Source organism: Marmota monax, unplaced genomic scaffold, assembly GCF_021218885.2.
Source record: "Marmota monax isolate L192 unplaced genomic scaffold, Marmota_monax_Labrador192_F-V1.1 WCK01_AAM20220418_F8-fsc00002, whole genome shotgun sequence".
In the NCBI taxonomy this organism is placed as follows: domain Eukaryota; kingdom Metazoa; phylum Chordata; class Mammalia; order Rodentia; family Sciuridae; genus Marmota; species Marmota monax.
The window spans coordinates 29,093,068-29,119,134 of NW_026693571.1; the positions used below are offsets into that span (position 1 = coordinate 29,093,068).

Sequence of the window (26,067 nt, forward strand, 5' to 3'; positions counted from 1 at the left end):
AAAATATTTGTCCTGAATTGGTATAACATTTAGAAATAAATATTTTCAGTTCACCAAGCATAAGAAGAAAGTGCCTGGTGTCAGACTTCTGTGAAAATAAATTAAAACTTGAAAATTTAATACATAAAATAAACTTCAAATAAAGATATAGGAAAAATATCGAAGTCACTTTTTTCATAATGTCACACATAAGACAGGTTAGTATATAGCAGAGAAAAGCTAACTGCACCATAATGAATTATAACACAATTTTGGTCATATTAGGGCATGATTTTAACCAGTCATTGTACAACATGTTGCAGACCTCAGCATTTAACACATGGGAGATTGGTGATCCATAAAGTACATGTACCAATTTACATAATCTAGAATATTTATTTTAAAATAACTCAGAGTGCTCCTTGTGAAGAGAAAGCCAACAGCAGATGAATTGAGCCATCTAAAGAACTGAATAAAATTTGATCTCATCTTAAAATAGTCATACAGAATTAATTTCACTCGAGGCTACACATGATGCATATTTTGACCCTTGTAGCCCACAGACCTATTCTTAGAGATGGAAAATGAGTCACTGTATGTTGTGTTGCTTTTTTTCTGCCTAATCTTGAGACACTAGTGTATATAATTTGAAGTCCAAAATTACTGCAAATTTGGACAACTTTAAGAAATTCGTTGGTTGAATCAGCTAAACACAGTTTCACTTTGTTTCACAGCTGTTGAAAGTATTTTAGAAAGATCCAACCTGTACTATATATTATCTATATGTACTTTAACTGTAAGCATCTACATAATTATGAAACTATATTTATCTACCTAAATATCAGTAGTTATAGATATATTCATAAACAATTTTTATATATTTATAAGAGGTAGTTAGGTAATTATAACTATAAACATCTATCTATAACTCTAACAATAAACGTATATAATTACATTCTCAGTTAAGATCATTATGATGAACCAAAGGTACCGAAAGTATCTTTTCCAAAATTTGTACTTAAAGTCTGTGTGATTCTCTGAAGATGTTTACCTATCCTTTCAGTTGGATTCGAAAACTCCAATGAATAGTAAATGAAAAAAAGTCAGAAATTTAACATTTAAAATAAATTTCTTACAAAAATATTGAATATCCAAACCTCTTGTGGCTCAAAGAGATTTATCATCTAGATAATACTTTAGAAACAAAGGTAACTGTACATGTACTTCCTAATCACAGTGAGTAGGTTCTAGCTAAGAGAAGGGTATCTAGAGTTGTAGTGTTTAAATGATACAGTACTGGGAATCAGGATTGCTTTATCGTATACCTGCTTGTTATCATGGGGACACCATGATAATTTCACTGATTGTTATTTCACTCATATAGCAAAAGCAATGGTCTCTCTTTTTTTTTTTTCTGTTGTTATCTTGTGTACTGTGTTGTACTATGGTTCTATGTTTCATTTAGATATTTGCCTTTACCAACCTTTTGAGTGCCCCAGAGAATTTACTAAACTGCAACATAAGTTTTGTAAGCAAAGATAGTATTGAAAAACAATACTAAACAAAACCAGGTTAAAACCTAACCTGGTTTTAATAATGTGGCATTTTCATTAATACCATTTGTATAAAACAAAATACACATAGCTTTTAAAAACAAGCAGAATTCAGCATGAAGTTTCTTTTAGTGAAAACTGAAATTATTACACATTTTACATTTCAGTCCCTCTAAAATGGCAATGAATATATTGTATCTATATTTAGCTTCATTTTTCAGATTCAAATTAAAATAGTTATTGAAAGATATAATTGATTATAATCTATAACTGTTTTGTTCAACCATATTAATGAGTGAATGTCATTGAAATAAAAGTTCCTTCTTCTTTGAAAAAGTGGAATTAAATCAATGGTCATAATTCCTTTTACCTAAAACTTAAAGTTCTATACTGATCCCATATTCTAAGAAAAATGTGTACTGAAGATATAGTAATTTTTCAACATACATCATTAGAAAGAAAAAGGTTTGGACAACTTCACCATGTGAAATAGGCCATAGAATTAAGAATTAAATACATTTCAATGTTTGTTTGCATACATATAGATTTGAAAGTCTTCCCTGTATGATCTGAACACTGGAGTCCCAAAGCTATTGCACTCTTTTTATCCTAGCATGTTTATCATGTATATTATTTACCTTTATTTTTTTAACCTTTATTTACACTTGCAAGGTAATTATTGTCTACTGCAGTACTATTCCGTAAGAGTACTTATTTGTTTTTCTCTACAGCTACCTCTTAAATAGGAGATCTTATACCTGTGTTATCATAGGTGTCTCTTAAGAAAGGAGAAATATAGAACCGAACTGTGAGTCAAATTTGATTGATGTCAGCTTGGCTCAGATGAACACTTTCCCTCTTTAAGCAACACACACACACACACACACACACACACACTCACATACATGTTATATTACATATGAGCACTAATACCTTTAAAAACATATTTGGAGAATAAAATACCATATGGCACTTTCCAAGTATGTTTAGTAGTATATTTGTAGTCTGGTTTTCCTTTCCTGCTTTGTCCTATGGCTATACAAAATGGAAAAAAAATATATATTAGTTTTGTTCTTGTTATTTTTAAATAATGCTTGTTAGAATGAGGAACTGAAGTTCGTAAATAATAGAGTATCTCCATTGTTCTGACAAGGAGAATCTACTTGACTAATGAGAAGAAACTATTGTCTTTTGTAAGGCTGGATTCTTTGGAAGTCATTTTAGCATCTTTAGACAGTTAATCAGAACTCAACTACAGAATTCAGAGTAGTAGGTGTGAAGTTAAAGTGGGTCAAAAGATAAGAGGAACTGCTATAGTAGACTTGCCTAGTGAATATGAGATAAGTCTCTCTGGTCCTTCCAATTTTAGGTAAGCCAAGGAATGAATGGTTTGTCTGGATTGACAAGTGAGGCTTTTTCAAAGAAATTTCTCACTGAAACCTCAGTTTTGATCCAGGCATAAAAGAAAAGTGTTTTGTGACAACTGCAACTTAATTTCTAGGCTTATTTCAGAGTTGATTTGAACAAGAGTTTCCAGTGGAAGAGAATAATGATAATTTCCTAATGTATACCTACTATTTCAAGTTGATCACTTATCAGCATTTGTTTATTCATTCATTTATTAATCCAAAAATATTTATTGAGCTCATACTATGTGCCAATACTGCTCTAATTTACAAAAATTGTGAACAAAATCCTGTCATTATGGAATTAACATAATTGGATACAGAATTTTTTAAAAAATAACCAATTAACATGTAGCATGTCAAACAACAATACGCTTTGTGGTTTATAGTCATGACATCCCAATGAAAATTTCTGTGTATCATTTTTCTAAAATTACCATTTTACCAACATCATTTTCTCTATCTCTTAGAATATTCAACTTTACATTTCAACTTAACCTTCCTGAGAGCTTCATATTTGGATCCCTTGCCTCTCTAACCACATCCTCTATCTCATACCTGGATTAGATGATTTATAAATGCTAAGAACACTAGGTGACTCTTTTCTGAACTTTAGGTTCCTATGTCCCAATGCCTTATTAATATCTCCATTAGGACTGCTATAAGACATAACAAAAAACAAATTATAACTTTCTCCTTAAACTTGTCCTTCCACATACCTTTGACAATTTTATGAATCTGCTCAGAAGGCCTGACAAAGAAAGGATTGAAATTGTCTCTTGAAACATCTACTGCTGTTTGGCAGCAGTTTTCCAAAATAGAGTGAGCAGTTTTCCAGGATGGAATGAGATGCTATCCAAGGTACTCCAGGAAAAATCCTTCTAACACTCGACTTCTCAAAAACATTTGTTTATCTTAGAGATACTGCTTCATCTTGATACTCTTTTCTTTCATAGTCATTTCTTTCATCATCTCAGATGCTGCATTTTGTTCTTAGACAATACTTTAACACTTCTTTTACACATTCAAATCCAAATCTTCCAAATTTGAACCTAATAAATAATGCAACTTCTCTAAATCCTACCACCACCAGCATTGTGGCATGCTATAGCATGTGGTGAAAAGAAAACAGTTTTATTCTGAAAAAGTAATGCTAGTTTTTAAAAAAGAGAAAACATTTTTGATGTTCTGTGTCATTTTAAAGTCTAACTTTGTTTACCCAAAGTTAGGCAAATACTTTTTAGATACATGCACTTTTGTTTTCTCTAAGTTAATAATGAGAATGCTTTCTGACGGTTCATATAATTGTGGAGGTTATAAGGAGAAGGCACAGGATCATCATTTTGCCAGCTGTTCTGGCTACTTTGTTTTACTCATATGCTTTTCAATGTTGCCAGTGAGTGGTCAGCAAACTGCCAATTAATTGTGAAAACCTATCAGGTAGTCAGAGGTTACTATACCAAGAAAGTGAGATCATGAATCTGTTCATCATGAAATCTATTACTGCTAAGCTACAAGAAATTTCCAAAACAATTCTGTGGATAACTTAACTTTTCAATGTATGATAATGACATTCTTAGATCCTATAGGTGGAGAGAAATAAGATGAAGAAATTTATTTTGTGAGTATCCATTAAGAAGAGCTTTTTGTTCAGTATGCTATTTGATAAATATTTAATTGGACTTAGCTTTTTTTTTTAGTGATATTTCAATAAAGAATGCATTCAAAGTACCTTTTCACAAAACATAAACACAGAAACTAGTCTGGTTCTCTGCTTCATCTTTTAACTGTTCACTCTACACTGCTGAGCTCAAATGACTATCTGTAATACAAATCAGAGTTCTTCTAAGGAAGGACAAGTTATATTATTATTTTTTAAATTTTTAGTTGTATATGAACTCAATGCCTTTACTTGTTTTTATGTGGTGCTAGTATCAAACTCAGTGCCTCACACTTGTGAGACAAGTACTCTACCATTGAGCTACAATTCCAGCTGCTGATTTTTCATACTAGTTCTAGTTAGCTTTATTTGTGATAGTGAGTAAAATAACTTCAATTATATAACTTGCTGAGATCAAGCATATGTATTATTTTTACATAACTTTTTATTATTTCATTTTGTTTTTATATATGTTATTTTTAGACTTGAAAATCATAGGAATATCAATGAAGATAATCATGATAAATAATATAATAAATAAGAGATAGATTAAAATAATACAAATAAGTTGTAGGTACATTCATCCAAAACTTAACCATTGAGATATATTCTGAGAAATGCATCATGTTATATTTTCATACATGTTATATGCTCATGTTATATTTTATGTTATAATAATACATGTTATATTTTCATCATGTAAACATCATAGAGTGTACTTACACAACTAGACAATGCAGCTTACTACAATACTGGTTATATGGTGCCTATTGTTTCCATGTTACAAACCTATATACATGTAACTGTATTGAATACTGTAAGCAATTATAACACAGTGGTAACCATTTTTGTATCTAAACATAACTGAGCATAGAAAAATACAGTAAAAATAAGGTATGAAAGATTTAAAAGTGATACACTAATATAGAATGGATCCTGCAGTACAGGATGTTATTCTGGGCATGTCAGTAAGTGAATCGTAAATGAATGTAAAGACTGAGGACATTACTGTGCACTAGTGCAGACTTTTTTTTTTTAAGGTGGTAACTTTTTATATAGCTTTATTTTATTCATTTATGTTTTATGTGATGCTGCGAATTGAACCCAATGCTTCAATGTGCTAGGCAAACACACTCTACCACTGAGCCAAAACTCAGCCCTAGTGAAGACTTTTTAAGTACTGTGCACTAAGATTATACTAAATGTTTAAATTTGTTTTCTTTTTTCAATAATAAGTTAACCTTAGCATAACATAACTTTTTTTTTAACTTTATAAGCTTAGATTTTTAAAAAAAAAAAATTGACTCTTTTATAATACTTCCCTTAAAACATGCTCATTGCACAGATGTACAAGCATATTTTCTTTCTTGGTATTCTTAGTCTATGACATTTATTTAATTGTTTGTTTGCAAAAGTTTTTGTTAAAAAACTCAGAAACACATATTAGCCTAGGCCTCCTCAGTGTCAGGATTATCAATATCACTGTCTTTCATCTCCCACATCCTGTTCTGTTGGAACGTTATTGTATGTGCTCTATTTTGATAAGAATGGCAGCACAGTAGATATGCTTACACAAGAATCTCCATGGGCATGTGCGGAATGCATTTCATAAGATCTCTGTGACATCACTAAGCAATGAAAGTCTTCTGGTTCCATTATGATCTTGAAGGAACACCATGGTGTGTAAAGTTCATCCTCGACTGAAACAGTGTTAGACAGTGCCTGACTCTACACACCGACATTTAGTCAACTTTTAATGAGATTTAAGGCATATATTTCCATATTACTGCTTTTTGTAGAAAAAATATTATAGAGGAAAATATTACAAGATAATGTTTTTCTAATTATTAATGTATGAAAGTTTACTCACCGAAGATTAATGATGTCTTTGGTAACCTATTAAATTAATTAATTATTAATTTGCTTTGTGTTTTATTGTGGGTGAAATATTTGTAATATATGTATGTATGGATGGATGAAAGAAAAAGAGGACAGGAGGGAGATAGAAAAAGAGAGGACAGAAAAAAAGAAATCTTTAAATGAACACTTTTTGTAAGTTTATGATCACATCTGTAACCCAGAATCATGCTGTGATAGGATTGGTTTCTGCCTCTTGCTTACTCCCCTGGTGGATGACAGAAATCGTAAATGTATTCAGAGTCCTGTAGAAACTATTTCTTTCCTTGAGCAGGTCCTTTTTGTTTTATTCTTGGGCTCTATCTTCAATTTAATATATTCCATTCAATTGTCTTCTAAATAAATATTTACCTCTGAGAGAAAGATTAGACTATACATCAAAATGACAGAAAAGAGATGGATTGCAAATGAAAATATTTCGTTTTCTCAGGTTAGTTTTCAGATGCTTTGTGGCAGTAATGCAAATAGGAATTGCATTCAACATTGTCCCACTGCAAAGATACATGATCTTAACTCTTGCCCTCCAATACCAGATGACATTCTCTTATGCATTCATTTCTTGAGTGTCTAGTGAGTGCCAGGCTATCTGCTAGGTCCAGAAGATATAATGTTGAAAAAAAAATAGAATTTCTCTATTCATAAAATTTGAAGAAGACATATACATAATATAGTGAAGATAAACATAGTTAAAATAATTATATTAATGAGGTGTAGTAAATGCTCTCAAATGAATGAAAATTGCTCTAAAGAATGAATAGTAACTCAGTCCTGGTGTTATGAAAAGAATTCCAGAGGGAGTTGTTTGTTTTGTGAGGCATAATAAACAGGAAAAGAAAGATATATTCCAAGTGAAGTAAATAGCTTATAAAAGCCTTATAACAGAAATAGCCAGAATGACTTCAAGAAACTGAGTAAAGGATTTTATGAGCAGAAAATATTTTGAGAGAGCGAGAAAGATACACATGAAGAGAGGCCAAACTCTGGGGGGAAAGATCAAGTCCACTATTTATTTATTTATTTATTTCATCTTAAGAATATATGGGATCCCAGTGACATTTTTCATAGAAATAGAAAAAAAATCATTAAATTTATTTGGAAAAATAAGAGGCCCAGAAGAGCCAAAGCAATCCTTAGCAAGAAAAGTAAAGCAGGAGGTATGAGAATACCAGACCTTAAACTATACTACAGAGCTATAGTAACAAAAATGGCATGGTATTGGCACCAAAATAGACTTGTAGACCAATGGTTCAAAATAGAGGACACAGAGAGAAACTCATATAAATATGGTTATGTCATATTAGACAAAGGTGCCAAAAACTTTCATTGCAGAAAAGATAGCCCGTTCAACAGATGGTGCTAGCAGAACTGGAAATCCATATGTAGCAAAATGAAATTAAACCTCTATCTCTCACCCTGCACAAAAATCAACTCAAAGTGGATCAAATACTTAGGCACTAGAACAGACACCCTGCACCTAATAGAAGAAAAAATAGGCCCAAATCTTCACCATGTTGGCCTAGGATCTGACTTCCATAACAAGACCCCTAAAGCTCAAGAAATCAAATCAAGAATCAACAAATGGGATGAATTAAAATTAAAAAGCTACTTCTCAGCAAAGGAAACAATAAATAACATGAGGAGAGAGCCTAAAAATTGGGAGAAAATCTTTATCACATACACCTCCGATAAAGCATCAATCTCTAGGACATATACATATAAAGAACTCAAAAAACCTAACACCAAAAAATCCAAATAACCTAATCAATAAATGGGCTAAGGAAATGAGCAGACACTTCACAGAAGGAGAAATATAATCAATCAACAAATATATGAAAAAGCATTCAACATCTCTAGCAATTAAAGAAATGCAAATCAAAACTAAGATTTGTCCTAATGGAAAAGATATAGAATACAGGAAACAATAAATTTTGGTGAAGATGTGGGGGAAAAGGCACAATCATACATTGTTGGTGGGACTGCAAATTGGTGAAACCACTATGGAAAGCAGTATGGAGATTCCTTGGAAAACTGGGAGTGGAACCACCATTTGACCGAGATATCGCACTCCTTGGTTTATACCCAAAGGACTTAAAATCAGCATATTACAGTAATGCATCCATATCAATGTTTATAGTGGCTCAATTCTCAATAGCTAAACTATGAAACCAACCCAGAGGTCCCTCAATAGATGAATGGATAAAGAAAATGTGGTATATATACTCAGTGGATATTACTCAGCTTTAAAGAAGAATGAAAATATGGCATTTGCCAGTAAATGGATGGAATTGGAAAATATTGTGCTAAGCAAAATAAGCCAATCCAAAAAAATGAAAGGCTAATGTTTTCTCCAATGTGTGAAGGCTAATTTACAATAAGAGAAGGGGCACTAGAGAAGAATAGTCTTATCTTAGATTAGGTAGAGGGAATTGATGAGAGTGAAGGGGAGGGGATATGGGGATAGTAAACATAGTAGAATGAAACATGTATATATGCGACTACATGACCAACATGATTCTGCAACATGTACACTCAGAAAAATGAGAAATTATATCCCATGTATGTATAATATATCAAAGTGCATACATGCATTCTATTTTCATGTATAACTAATTAGAAAAAATTAAAAATTAAAAAAATGGGAATGTGCTTTTTATTCATGGGCACCTTAACACGGTCACTTGGACTTTTGTGGAGGATGTATTTAAGATACCAGAATGCATATGGAGTGCTAATAAGTGTACAGTGGAAAGTTTAGGTGAGACATGCCCAGATATCTTGACCTACAATGCATTTGGGAGGGACTAAAGATGGGAGATATATTTAGAAAGGACATCTAACAGACCTCAGTGATAATTTTAATATGAAGAATAAGGGAGAGGAAAAGGTCCAAGATGACCCCTCCTTTTTTTCTGGCTTGGGTAAGTAGATGAATGACAATTTGGGGATGCATGACTTCATGTGAGGGTGTGCATACAACGAAGAGTTGTTTTCAAACATAATACTTAACTTTTGAACAGACTACTTATGCCCATCTAGAGATTGAACAAGAAGCTATATATACAATTAAAACCATAGACTATGTTGAGATAAAACTATGCTGAGAGAATGGAGTAGCAGTGAGCGGTTAGCAGTGAGATTTGGTAAACCACAATACTTAATGAAACAAGAAAGAAGAAGGATAGAACAACAGAGGAAAGAAGGAGTTTCATGAAATCTACAGAAACACAGGGGATCAAAGGCTAACAGGTGTCTAATAAGAAAGGGATTAAGAATGCCCACGAGTTTCCGTAATATTAATAGTATTGGTTATCTATGTGAGAACTAAAAGGTGACTTTATGAAGTTATGGGAGCAAAAGCAAAACTGAATTGGACTAAGTGAAGAAAATAAGAACAATACTTACATGGCTTTCAGAAATCTTGGAAAGAGGAGAGAAATAATCTTGAATGATTTCAGTATGTTTAAAGGTAGAAGAAAATAATTGAGATGGAGTTTAGGAAACAGTTAAGAGCAGTATTAATCAATTGGTTTAGTTTCTCAAGAGGTTAGTCTTATACCATGACTTAGGTAGAAAAAAAGAAAAAAAAGAAAAGAAAAAGAAGAAGAAGAACTTTTCTACTGTCCTCACAGGAAAGTAGGTATCTTGATGAAAAGTGGTAAAGTAGAAGACAGTTGAACTCAGAGCATAAACTTGTGGGTTTTGAAAAGGGCTTAGTATTTGGATGATAAGATTATATCATTCTACAACTCTTCTGGTCTATTCTGAAACATATGATTTTTAGTTTAAAGCATTTATAGAGGGATATTCTAAGAAATTTCCTTTTAAATGCTACTAGGAAAAATTCATTAATAACTAAATATAATATAAATTCATTAATAACTAAATATAACCAGTATAAAAATTCTGTTGTACTAAGTTTATTAAGTACCTATCATAGCAGTCTATCTTATTAACTTTCAGTATTTATCTGTAAATTCTAATAAGTAAAACTTTTTGAGACCTATTCATCAAATACATTCAAAGAGGAGATTAAGATTTATAAGTAACATTGGTGATTGTATTAGTATTATGTAGAGATACTTGGAAAATTAATCATAGCTTAATATCTTTTCCCTTTTTTTTCAACCGTTTATTAACTTTTTCAGTGGATTTTTATTAGGTAGTGTATTTCTTCTTATTTCATGTTCTGTAAGGCTGAGTGAAAAAATAAACAGCACTTGTTGTTATCAAAGATATAACCTTATAGAGATGCTTATCTATTATGAATTCAACTGGTAACTTCCAGAAAGTTTTGATTAGATCTATGGAGATTTCTACATTATACTGAATATTTCTTAATATACTTCTTCACTATATAATAAATTTTCTCTGATTATTGCAATTCTAATTTTGACAGGTGAAAGTCAATAAGGATGTTTAAGCACTGGTCAGCTGTTTTTGTTCTTTGGTGCATTTTTCTGGAGTCAGAAGGAAGACCAACAAAAGAAGCAGGATATGGCCTTAAATCCTACCAACCTTTAATAAGATTGCGACATAAGGTACTGTCAACATTCTGAATCTACTCATTGTGCTTACCAATTATGAGCTAAGCTATTAGTTGTTACGTTTAATTTTCATTTAGGACCATTTATTTCAGGATATGCTTTCAGTAATTTCCATTTTAATAAAAAAAAAAAACACCATTTAAAAACAGAAAATTGAAGTAAAGTTAGAAATTTATCATTGGGGAATTAAATACTTCTTAATGAAGACTAGAAATAGGCCCTTTAAAAATATATTATTGAAATTTTTATGAAGTAATAGCAATGAATTAATAAAAATAAGTAAATGTGTTAATACCTAAACAACCAGATAATATTTTTATTCTTTTAATAACAATTTTAAGACATTTTTAGAATAAAAAAAATAGTGATATGGTCTAGAATTTACCAAAAAGATAAAATAAGATGTGTAAACCACCTTCAGAAATATAGGTTAGCAAAATTTTAGCATTCATAGAAAATATTAGATATTTTAATTTAATTAAAAATCACAATATTAATTTGTTAAATTTAAAATTAAAGTTAAAAGTATTCTATGGGCAAATACTGCTTTATGTGATACACTTTCAACACTGAAAAAAACTATATTTAGGTATACTATAAATTATATAAATACAATAAAATAAAATACAGCTTTTTTTTTTTCTGGTACTGAAGATTTAACTCAGGGGCACTTAACCGCTGGGCCACAGTCACAGCCCATTTTTGTATTTTATTTAGAGACAGGGTCTCACTGAGTTGCTTAGCATCTCACTAAGTTGCTGAGGCTGGCTTTAAACTTATGATCCTCTTGCCTCAGTCTCCAGAGCCTCTAGGATTATAGGCATGTGCCACCATGCCCAGCCAAAATACTAATTTTGTTTTAATAATTGCCCATGATACTGCAAATAACAGACTAAAGGTATTTCTTTATTAACTCAAAGAAAAGTTTATATATACTTGTTTAGTTTTCACAGAAAGTATAAAAGATCAAGAAATGTCATGCTAATTATGGGAGAAATTTTTTCTATTTGTGAAAAATTTGTTATGCTATTGTCTTTATATGAGACTTTTGAAAGAAACAAATATAGATTTTCTTCCTTATACTCAATACATGATATTAGCATTTTATGTTGTGTACAATTTGTTGTAATTTTTTCATAATTATCAAAATGTTTTGTTAATATGGCTTCTACAGTGATTGTTATGTTCCAAACACCAAGTTAGGCTCCTAAATATATTATTTTAATTAATCTTCAAAACAATCTGTAAAAGATAAAACATACCAATTTTTGTTTTGTAGACAAGACATTAAAAATCTTAGACTAAGAGATTTTCGGAATGCACACTCTATTAGATATACAAATTGACTATACCATGAAGGATAGATTTGATGACCATAGAAATAAATAAAATGTAAAAATATAATTCAGTATCACAAATTATTGTGACCATTTATGTGAAAGTAAATACATCTTAGTCTCTAGTGTGGATAGATAATTGGCTATATTCTACTGTTTTTAATTATCCATGCTATCCCCTACCTCATGAACTTTTAATTAGATTTATCTTCATCCAAACTTTAAAACAAAATTACCACTTTCTGAAAGCTTCCAGAACACATTACTGATACAACAGTTTGGCTGACACTATTACATAATCACTGAATAAATATTTATTCTGTGCTGTTTGTCCATCCTAAGTTTTGTCTCTTGAGGTTAGGAATTAAACCTCTTTCATCTTTTTGTTCCTGGTATCTTGAGCATATTAAATACTATTGAATTAAATTATTGACAGAAAAAGGAGAGGTAGTATGTATAACTACACTTTTCTGATTATTTCTCTACAACATAATACCACAGGTTTTTATGCATCTGTAAAATTTATACATTTATAAACAAATTATTTTAAGTTAAATTTACATGTGAAAATATCAACATGCTGTGCTATATAAACTCACAAATATTTTAAAAAAAGAAACAGCACACTGAATTAAACTTATTTGAGAAGCACTGATACCCACCAAAAATGATCTAAGTTACCTTTCAGTGTTTTTCAATCTGTGTGTCTTTATTTCTAAACAGTATTTAAAAATATACAATGGTTGAAAGTTAAAAGCACAAGAGGCAGAAATTGTCATGTTAATATCTTACTTTCAAAGAACTTTGGATAGAAGTGAGATTAAGCTATAAAAGGCAACATGTCTGTGTGTGTGTGTGTGTGTGTGTGTGTGTGGTGTATGTGTGTGTTTATGTGTGCGGGAAAGAGAGAGAGAAAGAAAGAGAAAGTCAAACAGAAATTGGATATTCAACTGGAGTAAAGAGGATCCCTGAGATGTACAAGTCCCTGTAATCCCTACCAGATTCCTTCCATTCATCATCAACATACCTTCTTGCTCTGCTAGAACTACCTTTTCTTTTCAGGGACTTTGAAGATTACACTATAACCTTTATTTTTGCTTGTGTCAATCACTATAAGGAGTCTGGGACTTCCCAGTGATTGTTTTACCACTGCATTCCCATTCCCGTTAGTCTTAGGTCACTTTATCAGTGAGGCTTTCTCCAACCATGACTGAAAATAGACAGTCATAAATATTCCCTATCTCACATTTATTATTCATTTACATTCAGAAAGTTTATCACCATTTGCAACACATACATTTTATTTATTTTTAGTTTGTGGGATGCTGCTATGGTTTGGATCTGAAATGTCCCCCCAAAGATTATGTATTGAATGATTGGTCTCAGTGCAGCTATTGCAAAATGATGGAAACTTCAGGCAGTGGGATCTAGTTGGAAGAATAAGATCATTGGAGCCATGTTCTTTTATTTATTTTTTAAAGATTTTTTTTTTTGCACAATACCTTTATTTATTCATTTATTTTTATATGGTACTTAGGCTCAAACCCAGTGCCTCATATGTGCTAGGCAAGCACTCTACCACTGAGCTGCAGCCCTAGTACTGGAGGCATGTTCTTTAAGTGCGTATCTTGTCCTTGACCTTTGCTTTATCTTTCTATTTTCTGGCTTTCATGCCATATGCTCCCTGTTATAATTTTCTACGTTATCATGGACCTAAATCAGTGGTCTATGGAATAAAACCTTTGAAACTGTGAGCCAAAATAAATCTTTCTTCCTTTAAGTTATTTTCTCAGGTATTTTGTCACAGTGAATAAATGTGAAATAACTAACTCTGATAACTAGCATAATGCTAGTTAAGAATAAGATTATATATTTATTACATATTCATATTTGTATTGATGGAATTAATAACTTCTCCTTTTCTAATATGTATCAGAATAAAATAAATAGAGTGATACTTGAAATTCTAAAAATCAATGATTTTAATAGTTTTGTATAAATTAATTTCCTTCAACCTTTAAATTTTGTACAGTTTTATTTTAATTGCAACAGATACAAATATCTATAATTTTGTAAGACTGAGAGAATACATAAAGAGATTTTCCATTTAGCTTAAATTTCTTTAATTTTAAATTTAGTTATTAACTAGAAAAGCATAAAATAAATAGTAGACACAGCTAAAACTTTAAGTCTGATTAGTCATTTTCCACATATTTTGCTAAAAGTGTCAGTACTTGAATCTGAAAAAGTATATATATATAGAACTAATTTCCACAAGATATTTATGTGCCACTTATATAATAAATTCTATTTTGAGAGTAGAATGAAATGTGGGACTTATTTGTCAGATTACATTGAAATACTGCAGATTTAAATGTAAATATATGCATATATATTTACATCATTTACAATTATATGTACACAAAAATGTGATTAAAATTTATTTGTCTATATCTTGCTAGACAAATGATTAACACATGAATCTGTCATATTAATTATAGAGATCTTAATTATTATCCACAGATATATGTCTGGGGGAATTAAAACACATGTGTTTTACCCAATATGTTTATCCAACATCATTTATAGAACATGATATGAGGTAATTCATTAGCACTCTAGACTTATAAGATGCAATCATGATTCCAAATCCCCAACGTGATTCCTTTTCTTATTATTATATTAATTTAAACATTGCATACTTATAGAGTGCAAGGTGTTTTCACATACATTAATTATTTTAATTTAATCTTGAATAATATTTCTGGGATGCAGGAAATACTATTCCAGTTTATTCAAATGACATCATTAAAACTCAGGGAGGTAAAGTAACTTTCCAAGGACAAGAGAGGTCAATAGCTGGAACCACTGAGATAAGGAAGAGGCAGGTAACAGCAAACATAGGTCAGAGGTGGGGGGGCGAAAGACCAGAAAACATAAAGATGATGATAGTAAACTGTCTGACAATTGTCTCAAGAAGAATTATCTTATGTTCTTACAGATTGTGTTTCTTTTACCCCTTCATGAGCAAGCTAAACTGCTCTCATATTCATTTCTGAAATAAATATCTTCTCTTATTGGTTGCTATAGCCCTTTATCAGACCAATTTTCCTGTGAGATCTCATTAGGAAACTCTAGTGACCACCTTATTTACTGACTTGTTACCAGGGACCTGGCTGTTGAGTAAGGTGTAGTAATTCTTACTGCCCTGTGCATTTGGGAGAAAGATTCCCAAAATCTTCCCAAATTTGATCTATCTCTAGAATTGATGTAGTCAGAGTAGTTGATATTTAACTAGACTTAACTGCGTCACCAGGCACTACTAGCTTTATTATACACATTAGGTCCTTTAATTATATTGATATTTTCATAGGGAAAAAGGTTTTATCTGAATTTTATAGATTGGAGAACAAGAGTTCATGGGTGTTAAAAATCATGTAACTAGAAAGCAAGGCACTATTATTTCAAAACATGGAGAATGTAAATAATTTAATGTAGATTACAAAATGAGTATTGTCTATAGGACCTGTGTGCCAAATATTTCTTGTTTTTTTATCCACCCCCACCACCACATTCTGGCTAAATGGTGATAAAGTAGGATTACATGTCTTAGTCACTTAGTGCTTGGATGGGACCATGCATATAGTCATGGCCAAGCAGTTGAAAGCCCAGGAGCCATGAAATGCATTGGGATGAATATTTGACAATAATTTTAAAATATTTTGCAACTGTTTTTTCTTTAATCTGACAAATAGCATCTGTTCAAGGTGGTGGTTGCTAAAACATTCAAAATGTCTAAATGACTATAATGAACAAAAACATACTGTCAACTAGAGGTTGATCTACAATAAGAAACGAAGGAAAAAAAACCTTGCTATTTTAAATTATTGAGATTTGGGAATTGTAATTGAAGGTAAAGCGAGGAATGAGAGACAGGTAAGCGAGAAATGAAAGACAGAGACCAGACAGAGATACACACAAGAGTTTATTTGTCAGAGCTGACAAATAAAGTCCATCTCCTTATAGCAAAGAGAGGCAAAACAAAGCTTGGGTTCTGGGACTTTTATGGGAGCAGGCTCAGAAATCAGAGCCTGGCAGGTCCTAATGCAGGTGTTAGGGGTTGGGTTGGTATGAGAGAGTGGTGAGCCTTTCTCAGAAACACCCTTGTGTGGGAAAGCGAAACTTTTTCCTTAAAATGGTAGTTGTCACTTAAGATGGCCATCCAGATGCTAAGCAAGGACCTTATAGTTATCTTAAAATATCCCCAGTTTATCTTCACAAGTAAATATAGCACTAGTATTTAAGCCAATATCACCACAATTCTTGTGTTGTTGTTTTTATGTACATTTTTTGTTCCCCATTTCATTTACTTTGTTAGGCTTTTCTTACCTTTACTTCTCTCTTCTTTCTTTTTTCTTTTCATTTCTTGCCTGGTTGTAATTTCCCAACACATTTTAACTCCCTGTTGTATTTATAGTACTGCAGCATGTAGGCACTAATATTTCAGCTTGCCAACATGCACCCTAATTGGTTGACGGTACATCCTCTCAGGATCAGTACCTTATCTTACAACTCTTTTCTTACCTACAGCACCAATCACACTGCTACATTGTTTGCTGATGAAGACTTATCAAAGTCAGGCTTGGGGGAAGATCTTATGAGGGCAGAAGGAATGTTCTTTGAATATACCCAATGGAACCACTTAAAGTCTTTTAAATTCTTCTATGTCTATTTGCCCAGAGAACATTGTGTCCAACTTTATAGTGTAGAGCTCTCCTGCACATGTAAATTGATTTATGATTCTTTTACTTCATAAATCAAAATGTCTGCCAGTGAGGGTAGTTACTGTGTAAATGGGGCAAAGATTATGCATAGTTTAGTAACTCCAGAAAGCATTGCTTTTCACAGTGGTACAGTCTACCACAAAAAAAATGATTTGTGGGATATGATTTTTTTTTTCTTTTACTTTTGGTAGTCAAAGAGTGGTAGATATGGCTTAGTGAAGAATAGTAGGAGAGAACTCTAGGGAAAGAGACAGACATTAAAGGAAACATCAAACTCTCACTGCTCAGAGGCTATGCACTTTCAGGGAAACAAAGGAACATTATTTCCTGAGAAAAAGTTGTCATATCCTTTTTGAAATAGCTGACTGCTTGTAGTGTGTTCCAGGGAAGGGCCTTTAAAATGCTAATGCATTTTGCTGAGGTCAGGAAGCAATTTGGACCACCATCTGAGAGTGAAACTATAGAGATTGATAGGAGTTAAAAGTAATAGTTAGGGGCTAAGGTTGTGGCTCAGTGGAGTGCTCCTCAAGCATGCTTGAGGCACTGAGTTCGATCCTCAGCATCACATAAATGTAAAATAAAGATATTGTGTCCACTTAAAATTAAAAAAAGAATAAATATTTTTTTAAAATAAAAGTAATAGTTAAAAAATTTAATAAATTAAACGTTAAGGAATATTCCAACTAATCTATATTGATAGGTTCATTCTTTATTCTAAACAACTAAATTGCTTTTGAAAATAAGAATGTTTTTAAATTTTTTAATAATTAAAATCCCAGTACTCATACTTTTGATTGTATAACAAGTATTAAAAAACAATTTAAAAATCTGAGTCTGTGACAAATAAAATCAAAGTACAGATAATAATTCCATATTCTTTATAAAGGAGAAATAATCTAAGAAATCTCATGAATTTTTGCAAAAATGTTCTCTTAGTCACTCAAGAGGTCTACATAATAAACAAAAGGCAGATGAGTGCAAAAGTCTCAAATACACAAGACAAATCACTCTGCATATCTAATGCACAGCATGATGACTACAATTAACAATACAATAGTGTATGTTTAAATTTTTAAGGGGTTAGACACACAGAAAAAGAAATGATAAATATGTGATGTATATTTTAACTAGATTGATGGTGATGATATTTTCACTACGCATATGGATATCAAAACATCAAGTCCTACAACTTAAATGCATACAATTGTTGTCAATTATACTTAAGTAAAACTGAAAACAACAACAACAACATTAAAAAGAGAAACTCTTTCTCGACTAAAAATGGCCTTTTCTTGAACTTTACTTGATAGGCAAGATGTTTTCTTAATGCTGTAATTCTTATGCTAAAAGCCTGAAAAGAACTATTGTAATGAGAACTCTGTTGACAAAGGACCTTTTTTTTCTGAGCTCCTCTACTTTCTCTGTCTTCCAAACACTGGTAGGATAGGAAAAGATATACTAGTGAATAACTTTGGCAAGAATTTGTGGGTCTGAGATTTTATCCTCTTTGTAGCTAATAAATTCCCCTGATACATGTCAACTGGACAGTGACAGAAGATACAATACTGCTGGTTCAGAGACAAAGGATATTATATTGTTCACAACAATGGCAGAGTTCAATATTTGAGCCAATCATCTGTGCCCAATTTTCAGGGGATAATGTAAAGAGAGTCATTTTTCCAGCATGCACCCTCATATATTAAACAAGAAGATGCATAAGTTGAAGAACACTACATCTATTGTTTGGGCCATAAGCCCATATCTGTCCTCTCAAAAAGAGAGACATTATCTCTATTATACTGGACAGTATTCATTCTTGTCCTTTGCCCTAAATAAGTATACAATCTTGGTAATATAAGAATATATACACAGTATACAACCAGAGATATGAAAAAATTTGCTCTATATGTATAATATGAATTATAATGCATTACATTGTCATACATAACAAATTAAATTTTTTAAAAAATGAGATAATGGTTAAAAAATAAAAAGACATACACCCACTTGCATTTTGCTTCAGAGGGAAGCATTTTCTCAATGTTCCAATACTATTTGCTATATAAAAATTCTTGAACTGGTAGTCTAGAGCAAACATTAGTGTCTCTGCTTATCAGATATGCATAAACACCAGAAACCCATGGTTGAATTATCTTCCAGTACATACTGAGAGTATCATCTGTAGCAAAAGAAGTCAGAACTGCCACTAGGTAAATCTGAGTTCCAAACTAAACGCTGTGTGGGGAAAGTTGATTTTAACACTAAGTACGTGGTTATAGTTTCATTCTTCATACTACCTTTTTGACATGGTAACTTTGTTCTTTTTTAAAAATAAAAAGTTTTATTGACTTTTAGGTTTCTTGTTTATATATTTATTCTTTCAAACCAAGCTGTATTTACTCATTCAGGAGAAAACTGGCATTTTGCTTAAATAAAACAAGTAAATAAGGGATATACCTGGGTTCTAACATATTCAGGGTAAGAACCTACTGGAGAAAATTGTCTTTTAGTCCCTTTGATAATTAAAATTCACTGCAGTAGTCTTATTACAGTTCTATACATGGATTAAAAAAAGGATGCTCCTTTATAATCTCTGTGACCCTACATTAAAAATTTTTGCTTAAAGCTTTAAAAGTAGTCCTAATTTTAAAAAATTAGAGTTGCTTTCCTTTGAACAATTTTAGTTTTAAAATGCTAAAAATATGATAATTTATCACTCTATTTATAATATTTCAACACAAATGTACCAAAGTATTTAAATAAAGTCAAATTTATATAGTACATTAGAGCCAAACTTCTCAGATTCCAGAACATTGCAATACCACTAAAATATGGATTTTCTGGTGAGATGAGGTATAGTGCTTTCTCTTACCTCATTTCTCTCTCTCTCTCTCTCTCTCTCTCTCTCTCTCTCACACACACACACACACACACACACACACAAACACACACAATCTTTGTAGTTACAAAATATATGGCTTTTCCTCTATTTCCATAAACAATCATTGATGCCTTTTCTGATAAATCAGCACCCAAATACTAGGTTGTAATTACCATTCATTTCTCTCTGGTTAACTTTTAAGCCTTCTTATCATTAAATCTATTTGTCAGTACCCACACTTTTTGTAGAAAAGAACATGTGCATATTGGTTTTTTAAGAAAAAAAAACTATTAATTCACCTAGATCTACATAGATTAAGTACATTTTCGTGACTCCTATTTAAAAAATAAAATAGAGGTGTTGTTGTTTGTAATAGGTTTCAGCGTCAATACTCTAAACATGTACTTGTAAAAATAAAAAGGTTATGAGTTAAGAACAAGTGAGAAAGATACATTTATCTAATCTTTAAAATTAACATATTGGCAAGCTGCTATATTCAGTTACTACTTCAATGTGTAAATTAATTATAAGTTGTTTTGCACATCTTAAATTATTAAAAATTCTATCATGAATTCAATTAGCAATGCTCTGTGTTACAAATGAAAGGAAATATCCTGATTCATGAGCTTGACATTCAACATGTTTAGTGATTAAATCCCTGTGATATATAAACCACAATAAAAAAGGGTGGTATTATTTTTAGACACTATTATTCACTGACATATTTCTTGCAGGTAGGCTGAGTTAAGGTTTTTAGATCTACAAGATAATATAAAATATTCAGTCCATTTAATACACACACACACACACACAAGTTACAATGAGAAGACTGAGGACCTAAAAGTAAAGATTTTTGCTAAATGTTACACAGCCAGGTGCTGTTCAGCTGAAATTAGAAGCAGGTTTTCTTTCTTGCAGAAGAGTTATTTGTTTTCTACAATCTGTACTCAAATTGACAAAGGTACAGTTTTTATCAACAAAAATATACATTCAGCAACTATTTATGATATACCTACTATACACAGAATGTTGAACAAAACATCAAATTGAATTCTACTTAAATACACAACTTAGTTTGCACTATGACTATTGGTGAAGCAAACATCTCAAATACATTGATTAAAAACACAATTCAAATACTTGCTTACATATCTAACAAGAAGACTGTCCAGGGAGAGCCAGTGCAAAATTTGTATTAGATGACATAGTCCTCTAGGAAAATATGTAGAGAGTAACTAATTATATTTGCTATACTAAGCACAAGAAAAACTTAGTTTAAGAAGTTTAACTAGCCACCAGGGTCCCCTTCAAAGAAATGAAGAAACAGATAGACATTATTACCCCATATACATGTATGATTACACTACTGGAGTGACTCTGAACCATGTACTGTCAAAGGAATGAAAATTGTGCTTCATTTGTGTATTATATGTCAAAATGTGTTCTATTATAAAATAAATGAATTAATTAATTTTAAAAACCCAAAGAAATAAAAATATATTCAAAGATATATCTGTCAATCATTATACAACCAGTTGGTGGAAACATTCAACAATAAATGTCTATTTTCTACACACAGTATGAAGTTTGCTTCTACCAGAAATCCTGGAAGTGATGTTTTCTTCTGAGTTGGGGCCCTCTTTTCTTTTTTTTTATTTATTAAAAAACAGATTTCAAAGTTTACAACTGTTCAAAGAGTGTAAAAAGAGTTCCCATATACAAAGACACTTCATAATTAATATCCTGTACCACAATGGTACTTTTTTTCTATAACCAGTGAACCTAAATTGATACATTATTATTGCCCAAAGTCCAGAGTTTGCAATAGGGTTTACTTTTATGTTTTACACTATATCATGTTAGATAAATATATGATGACATTAATCTGCCATTATAATATCACAGAGTTAATTTCACTGTCCTGAAAATCTGTGCTCTGATCATTTCTATCACTTAAAAACTCAGGCAACCACTTCTCTTATTAGTTGTTTTGCTTTTACAAGAATGTCAAGATAGCTGGAATCCTATAGTGTTTAGCCTTTGCAGATAAGCCTCTTTCACATAATAATATGTATTTAAGATTCCTCTGTGTGTTTTCATGGCCTGATAGTCCATTTTCTGAATGTAATGCAGTTTATTTATATATTCATGTACTGAAGGACATTTAGTTGCTTCCATGTTTGGGCAATTACAAAGAAACATGCTATAAACATCCATGTATAGCTCTTTCTGTGTATATGTTTTCAGCTCACTTGGATAAATATCAAGGAGTTTTGAAAGAAATTGTTAAACAGTCTTCCGATTTTTGCATTCCCACCTGCAACAAATGACAATTCCTGTTATTCTACATCCTCATTTATATTTGATATTGTCAGTGTCTTTTTTTTTTTCGCTGTGTTACACCTGGATATTTTGTTTATACCTGGACATGAGTATAAATGTGTGCCAATATTAATACTCACAATTTAAAACTATAAAAACCTTAAGTATGTATGACACAATAATATAATATTTTACTAAAATACAATTGAAGATTGTTTCATATATGAATATAAACATGTAAACATACACATATGTAAGCACATATATTTGCACATATCTCTCTATATATCAAATTAATTTCACTAGTGCTTCACTGTTAAAAAAAATTTAGGAATTTCTATCTTCCAGTATAGTCAATTGCTGAGCTATGAAAGATAATCAGTTACACTTAATTTAAGATCTAAGATGGTATTTCCCTAGTATGTCATCTCTGTAACTCATTTCCTCAAGAAAATTAATTATATACAAACCAGAAATACAGAAACAGCATTGCAAGAGGATTAAGTCTCCAAATAGACAAAGAAGTAGTAAACAAATATAACTATTTTAATGACAAAATATCTCTTATTTTTTATCTAATATTTTAGAGTTTTACCAACTTTTAAAAAATGTGTGACTATTTCATTTTGAAGAATATGACAGTAGAATATATTTGATACTAAGTTCTAGCTTCCTATTAGTACTGTTAAGTACAAACAGATACTAATAGAGTTTCAACAATAAAGCATTCATTTGTTGATTCTATTTTATCATTTGAATATTATTAACTTTTTATAATTTCTATATTTATCTAAATTTTATTTTGGATTTATGGATATATGAATTATATGTGAATAAATTTTATAAGTCAGATTATTTCTTCTTATTTAAGCAATGATAAATTAAAAAAAATATTTAAGGCTGTCTTTTACTTGTCCTTATATGCTATTCCATGACTTTTAATGAGCATGCTTTTTGACTTAAAAGGAAAGGGAAAGTAGACATCTCATTCAGAGCTATAGATTAATATTTTCCATACCATTCTGTGCATACCTTTAAGGTCATTTGTCTATGACCAAGAAACAATGTTGAACATGGAAAACAACCAGAAGTTGAACAGAAAATCTACTTGATTCCCTGCTCTTATTGCTCTTAAGTACATTTCTGACTATAAGTGATTCATTAAAATTTTTTCCTGATTAAATATTTCTGTGTTTAAATAAAATTAAATCATTGGAGGGATGTTCTTAAATCTCCTACCAATATTTTAAAATTTGAAAATAAGTGACTGGGGTTATAACTCAATGGTAGAAAACTTGCCTAGCATGTGAGAGGCCCAATCCTCAGCAATAAAAAAAAAAAAAAAAAAAAAAAAAAAATAAGGATGATTGTGAAACTCTATTCCTGGAGAGAAAATTAAATATTTGGAAGCACAATTGCATACACTAATATTACAAAAACATCAATGAGAATTAAAATTGAAATATGACTTATCTGTATGAGGTTACTAACATTTTACTAATGAGACACTTATATCCTAATTTTCATGTGGCCAACTTGCTAAGATCAAGTAGCATAAACTTGGAAACAAAACTCTGATCTTTAAGCAAAATAAGACAATCTCCAAAAAACAAAGGCTGAATGTTTTCTCTGATAAAAGGATACTGATCCATAATGGTTTTGGGGGACTAGGGAAGAATGGAAGAATTTTGGATTGGGCAGACGGCAGTGAGAGAAGGTGAGGAGGTGGGGAGTGGGAAGGTTGGTGGAAAAAGATAGACATTATTTCCATATATATATATATATATATATATATATATATATATATTTCTGATTGTGGGACCAGTGTGACTCTGCATCATGTACAATGAAGAGGAATGAGAAGTTGTGCTCCATTTGTGTGTACAATGTGTTAAAAAGCATTCTGTTGTCATGTATGTATAATTAGAACAAATAATAATTAAAAAAAAACCCTCTGGTCTTTTCACAAAGAAAAGGCAATCATTTCACATATTAGGGATAACTTTCCTAATACATTTGTTTAAAGCACTTTCATATTATTTGCACACATGTGCTTTATGTTTGCATTTTATATATAAATATATTCACCACAAGCCTATTTACATTAATTGTACTAAATTTTCAGGTATTATATAGAAATGATTTCTTCAAAATTCTTAGTTGCATAGAAAGTGTGTTCTCAAAAAATAAGGCACATTGAGTAGAGTCACACCATTTGTGTCTTCATACATGTACTTAGAGTAATGATGACCATCTCATTCCATCATCTTTCCTATATTCATGTCCCCTCCCTCCACTTTGCCCTATATGAAGCTTATCTAATCCTCCCATGCTCCACCCCATCCCCATAATGAACTAACATCCTTATATCAGAGAAAACATTCAGCATTTGTTTTTTGGGGGATTGGATTACTTCATTTAGTATCATATTCTCCAACTCCATCAATTTACCTGGAAATGCCTTGATGTTATTCTCTTTCAATGCTGAATAATATCCATTGTGTGTATATATATATATATATATATATATATATATATATATATATATATATATATATCACATCTTCTTTATCCATTCATCTACTAAAGGACATCTAGGTTGATTCCGCAATTTAGCTATTGTGAATTGTGCCGCTATAAACATTGATATGGCTGCATTCCTGTAGTATGCTGTTTTTAAGCCCTTTGGGTGTAAACTGATGAGTGAGGTAGCTGGGTCAAATGGTGGTTCTAATCCAGTTTTCCAAGGAATCTCCATACTGCTTTCCATATTGGCTACTTCAATTTGCAGTCCCACCAGCACTGTATGAGTGTACCTTTTCCCCCACATCCTTGCCAACACTCATTGTTACTTCCATTCTTGGTAATTGCCATTCTGACTGGCATGAGATGAAATCTTAGAGTAGTTTTGATTTGCATTTCTCTAATTGCTAGAAATGATGAACATTTTTTCATATTTGTTTATTGATTGTACATCTTCTTCTGAGAAGTGTCTGTTCATGTCCTTGGCCCATTAATAGATTTGGTTACTTATTTTTATGGTGTTAAGATTTTTGAGTTCTTTATCCTAGAGATTAGTGCTCTCTCTGATGTGTGTGGCAAAAATTTGCTCTCATTCTGTAGGCTTTCTATTCACCTCACTGATTGTTTCTTTTGCAGAGAAGAAACTTTTTAGCTTGAATCCATCCCATTTATTTTTTTTAAATTTTTTTAATTTTTATTATTAGTTGTTCAAAACATTACATAGTTCTTGACATATCATATTTTATACATTTGATTCAAGTGGGTTATGAACTCCCATTTTTACCCCGTATACAGATTGCAGAATCACATCGGTTACACATCCACTTTTTTACATATTGCCATACTAGTGTCTGTTGTGTTCTGTTGCCTTTCCTATCCTCTACTCTTCCCCCTCCTCTCCCCTCCCCTCCCATCTTCTCTCTCTACCCCATCTACTGTAATTCATTTCTCCCCCTTGTTTTTTTTTTTTATTTTCCCTTGCCATCCCATTTATTGATTCTTGGTTTTAATTCTTGTTCTCTAGGAATCTTATTAAGGAAGTTGGGGCCTAATCTGACATGATGGAGATTTGGGCCTACTTTTTCTTCTATTAGGTGCAGGGTCTCTGGTCTAATTCCTAGGTCCTTGATCCACTTTGAGTTGAGTTTTCTGCATGGTGAG

At 31.5% G+C, this 26,067-nt stretch overlaps 1 protein-coding gene across 4 annotated transcripts in view; it reads left to right on the forward strand.

The window, feature by feature from the left end:
- The window catches only part of Fstl5 (follistatin like 5), a 781,198-nt gene that overhangs the window by 33,856 nt on the left and 721,275 nt on the right, over positions 1 to 26,067 (forward strand). For all 4 annotated transcript variants that reach the window (XM_058583868.1, XM_058583869.1, XM_058583870.1 and 1 more), the window contains exon 2: positions 10,912 to 11,053. In XM_058583868.1, coding sequence (XP_058439851.1) covers positions 10,928 to 11,053 — 126 coding nt within the window. In that variant the 5' untranslated portion in view covers positions 10,912 to 10,927. The remainder of the gene's footprint in view (positions 1 to 10,911; positions 11,054 to 26,067) is intronic.